General features: G+C 36.3%; 1 protein-coding gene across 1 annotated transcript; it reads right to left on the bottom strand.

Moving 5' to 3' along the window:
• Window positions 1-4,100: 4,100 nt before the first annotated feature.
• On the bottom strand, window positions 4,101-4,706 carry LOC149180817 (thylakoid lumenal 15.0 kDa protein 2, chloroplastic-like). Its single transcript, XM_089413998.1, has one exon. It carries the CDS (start codon window positions 4,704-4,706, stop codon window positions 4,101-4,103), a length of 606 nt encoding a protein of 201 aa, XP_089270124.1.
• Window positions 4,707-5,485: the final 779 nt, after the last annotated feature.

Here is a 5,485-nt window from a genome sequence, read left to right as displayed (position 1 = left end):
CAGGTGGCAAATTTAGTGTATAATTGCTATGGGCATGGTAAGAGAGCATCACATGTGATAAGAGACATGATGGTGCTGGTAAAGGAGAGATGGGCATGCTAAGAGACGACTGGTAAATGAGACAGAAGGTTATTGTAGGGAAGGTTATCTCTGAAGCTCACGTCTATAGTGAGGGACGCTTAAAAAATCTAAATGCAAATATTTCAAAATTCTAAATACAAATATTTCAAAATGCTATTGAATGAATGCCAAAGTTTTCAACTTGACAAGTGAGGTTTCTGGTTTTTTTCCTGCCAAAATTCTCTAGGCTTCTTTCTTGGTTTTAATCCGCAAGATGTGGACTTAAACAACTCATAAAATATATAGTCATTCAATTCATTAGATTAGCCAGAACATTTATGTGCAAAAATAGAGATTTGAAAACCCTTAATTTAAAATGGTAGAAAATATATTTTGCTTAAAAAAAGTCATGGAAATGGTCATTTTGCGAGTTCATTTCAGGGCCTATAAACAACACTGTTTTCTAGCTATAAATACGCCTTTACTTACTTCTAATGAACACGTAACAACAGGATCACAACAACCAGTAAAGAGAAAGAAAGCTAGAATCTAATCCATGAAGTGAGCAGACGGTCAAGCCTTTATAAATACCCCCTGCAACAATAAGACACCTTCAGTAACCTCACCTCATTTATACGCTTTCGACAGTGAATGCTGAAAAATCATGTACCCTCTGGTTGGCGGGGCTAAAATGAATATCGCGTCAGGTAGGTGAGTTATGTAGCGCTTTAGTGCTTCCGCCTAAAGGAAGTCATGAAGAGACTCACGATAAAACATAATAAACTCATCTTCCTAGAATGTAATAGATTTTGAACTGGTTTTCCTGTTCACTATCGCTCACTGGGAGATCCAAGTTCACCATGTACACCCACTTGGTACCAATAAAGGGACATGTACACCCATTTGGTACCAATAAGGCCAAGAACAAGGATCATACTCACTCGGGTCGATCAGTAAAGGCTAGCTGAAAAAAACGCTCACTCATACTGACGAAAGACATTACTAGACATTACTACGGGACAAGCAGAGGAACAAATGCACTGGTAGCGCTAACGACCCATAGAGAATAAGCTTTTGGACATTTCTCCTGATCAATAAAGTGCACCGGTTTTCGGGCGTTCCGTGTAGCAAAGTGCGCCATTCAAGTTCTTCATTATAACACCACTTCATATTGGGATGGAACCATCACCACCACACTAAATAGCATCCCTTCCAAATGCAAATTCAATTGATCAAGTTGCAGAAGAAAAAAAAACTTGGGTGGCTCAATAGCATCCCTTCCAAATGCAAATTCAATTTATCAAGTTGCAGAAAAAACTTGGGTGGGAACGATCTGTATGGTCGTGCTCCGTTCTCTCTCTTTTGGAATATGCATGAAGACCAGGTATGGGTAGGACCTCCTTACCTCACCAACGCTGCGGACTCATTCCATTTAATGCGGGTTCTTCCTCACCCTCAAACCCATCAATCTCCATCCATTGATCCCAAGCCTGCTGATCCCATGATCCTTTCCTTCCATCCCATCTAATCGAGGTTGTGCATGGTCAGGCAATGTATAATGATGGACCCATCCCATCTAATCAAGCTTGTGCATGGTCAGGTGATGTATAAAGATATACAAGTGTTTCCAATGTTAGAACGTGTGAAGGATATAACTAGCATTTGCACCAGATGTTGCAAAGGAAATGCCGTAAGGCATAAATTGAAGAACGCAAATACAACAAAAAAATACTTTCGTAAAGAATAAAAATACTTATAATGAATTTATTATTAGATATTTATATATATTGCACTATATATTAGCCCCACTAATTGTTTCCCTTTCTTAATGTAACCTTTCGCCACTATGGTCACTATAGTATCAAATACAATATGTGTCTTAACCAAAAACCATTATGAAACTCAAAATACTTATATGTCCCATATCCCATATAAACCATAATATACTTTGATCACTCTTGGAGAATTGCAAACCCTTCCAAAATGCAACTTCTAACCACTATTACCATTAAGAAAAATGGCATTTATTACCTTATAATCCTTAAGGGAATAACTCTATTATTAAGTAAACCATAGTGCAATATGATTTTTACCACAATGAATTCTAAAAATTATGACCCCTAGTACACTCTCATTATAAACACATTGTAACTCCTAAAATGTTACAAGACATAGACTTTAATACCTAACACGTTAACTATAACATTAAAACTATAACCTCTATGTACTTAAATTATCTTAACATGGTGAAGGTAAAGAAGAATCAAGTGTATGCTTTCACAACCTTAATTGTATGCATTTAAAATTTTAGAGATTAGTAAGTTCTTTTCTAATTTAACCCTAGATGCAATAACATTAAGGAACAAATATAAGTATGCTTAGCTGGAGAAAAAGGTAACAACATCTACTAGGGTATGTCACATCTTATTTTTATTCCTTACAAACCACCTAGATCGAGAAAAAGGCTAAGACTAGTTTCCTTTAAAGCACCGTAGCTCAGAGAGGTAGGAATTAAAAGCAAAAGCCTACAAAAGAAAGAAATAAATCTTACAAAAGTAGGATGCCAAAGCCTACGAAAGAAAGAAATAAATCTTACAGACATTATGATGAAGAAGGGAATTCAATACCCATTGAGGAGATGAACAGAAGAACATGACCTCCATTTTTACTAAAATCACCACAAATATTGATAGTTACTCTAAGTACACAATGTCATTAGGATATTAATCCAATAGTAGGGTGTTCAAAAAGTCCCTTTCTCACTAACTTTCTCCCTCTTTTATAGAAATTTTCAATAGTGACACTTGGCACCTCATGCAAAAATAATTATTTTCTTTATTCCAATAATCCCTGCAATAAAAGATTTATTTTACACAAACCAAAATGAAACTTATTCTCTGCTGAATGTAACTAAAACCAGAATAATAGAATAACAACTCAAAGATGGACGAATACTTCCTGATAAATCATTTGAATTCATGTCCATACGAAAATCAACGAGGATTCAAAGTGTTATGTTCATTGCAAATAATCTATGACATCAAACTGAATATTTGATAAACAAGAATATTTTTGGTGGAATTTTACAGAGTGCGATGGTGTTTGAATTTTAATAGAAAAGAGAATTTTTATACACGTTGTTACCTAGGATCAAAAAAATTGACATTCTGAAGGGAAAACTATTTTCTTAATGTGATTAGGATGATAATCAAAATTAAATTCTTCGTCTTTTGTTGGGAGAGACGCTTTGTAAATAATGTACTAATTCTCTTTAATGTTAACCACCTCCATAATGTGATTAAGGTAAAATAATCAATTATTTACCAAAGAATTAAATGTCTAAACTAATTCTCTTTAATGATAACCACCTCCATAATGTAATTAAGGTAAAATAATCAATTATTTACCAGAGCATTACATGTCAATCTTACTGCATTCATCATTTAAACATATTTAACCCAAAAACTTGATTAAATAAAATATTTTTTGAAAAAGAATGTGTCAACTTATCACAAAAATGTACTCAGGTACCCCATCTACAAAAAGCCATTCACTGTTTCATGAAAGTTTAAAATGTAAAATGTTTAATAGTCGCACCATATTGAGCTAAATTTCGCAATCATATAAAAACTATAAAAACGATGTAGCGTAAAAAAAGATCGTCTTAGAGTGATTCGAAAGATTTCAAGATTGATTGGTATTCAAACATGATAATTAATTAAACAATTTGAAAGATTTCAAGATTGATTGGTATCCAAAACATAATAACTTAATTAATTAAACAAAACGAGGGTACATAAATCCCAAGCATTAAGAAATCATTGATTGGTATCCAAACATGATAACTTATTAATTAAACAATTTGAAAGATTTCAATATTGATCGGTATCCAAAACATAATAACTTAATTAATTAAACAAAACGTGGGTACAGAAATCCCAAGCATTAAGAAATCTGGCGGACAACCCTCCTGAGGGTACTAATAAACATGAGTTGCATTTGAGCCCTGAACTTCTGCAAAATAAAAAATTCCCAGACTTTTATATTAGAGCTAGAGAAGGAAGAACAACCCACTGCCATGTACCCTCCACTTTGCCCTGAGGGCTAAGCCGGGCAGCAAACCCAAACACACAACCCCCAGCAATGGACGTCACAAGAGTTAAAAAGTACAGGTCATTTGTCAAACCAGGCACGTTATTGCATCCCTCTTCCCTAACAATGCATTTCTTGATGGCATCAATTGTATTCAAAAAGGTTGCTTGATATCCCTCTTCGGATACAAAAAAATGATTCCCATACCTGGACTGCAGCTCACCGAAGAATTGACAAGGAAGCCTAGAACCCACTATTAATCCTGTGCCGGAATTCAAGATGTTTGGGGAAGAGATGTCCTCTACTATAATCACAGTCCTGTCATTAGGGTGCCATAGGTCCCTGCAGGATTTATCTGAAGGAGATGGGGATGGCCCAGACCTTGTAAGGATTCTCATTTTCCACTCTGACTTGTCTTCCAAAGCCTGCAACTCTTGTGAAATCTTCACTGCTTGGGCTGGAGATAAGACCCTGGATATGTCAATAACCTTGGTGAAGTTGTTGGGTAGCTGAAGGTCTGCGACTTTTATTGCTTCTGGCTCTTTTGAGACCATGTTGGATTGAAATTCTGATTTCAGGATTTGGGTAATTGCTAAAGATGGTGTCAACTGCACTTGCTGAATCAGAAAGGTGAACAAGAGCATGGATGCCACTGACAGAGTTTGCTTACCGACGTCCTTGAGAATGTTTTTTTTGTGCTGTGCATATATCAACTGAGAAATACCCAGGTTTTTGAAGGTGATATGAAAGGGGTTGAAGTTGCGGGTTATTGAATCAGGTGTACATTGACTGATAGAGTATGAGTGTTTTATGTGATTGAAGGTAGGCTTGTAATTGAAAATGGAGAGGAAAGAGAATGACTTGAAAGAGATAATGCAGCAGGAACTGAGTGGCATTTTAACTGGGGGTGGAGAAAGACTCAGAATGCTCTTGATGGTTGCTTGCTGAGGCTTTCACTTGAGTTGCCATGAGATACTAGAGATGGGTCTAATCACGAAAGACCGAATGCACCAGAAATATGAGCCACCTGATTCCACCTATAAGGCCAAGCACACACCAGAATGAGGATACATAGACTAAGAAACTACGACATTCGGTCGCAGCAGGCACCGAGATATGCATAACACTCCTAATTAAATGTACGAGGGAAAGCATTAGCATTGTAGCGACCATCAATGGTGCCTTGAAATACCCACTAGTGAACTGGTTGAGGTCACGGAGCCACAACCAGTTGAGGCTTACACCATGGCTACAGGTAGCATAAATGAAAAAAAGTAATAGGGGAGTTATTTTTCTGAGACAAGGGTTGATAATCCATACCTATAGATACATA

Source organism: Pinus tabuliformis, chromosome 3_2 (genome assembly GCF_031772625.1).
Source record: "Pinus tabuliformis cultivar Carrire ecotype Pingquan chromosome 3_2, CPIR1, whole genome shotgun sequence".
NCBI lineage: Eukaryota > Viridiplantae > Streptophyta > Pinopsida > Pinales > Pinaceae > Pinus > Pinus tabuliformis.
The sequence above is the reverse complement of the archived record's forward strand: the minus strand, read 5'-3'. Positions and strand labels throughout refer to the sequence as shown.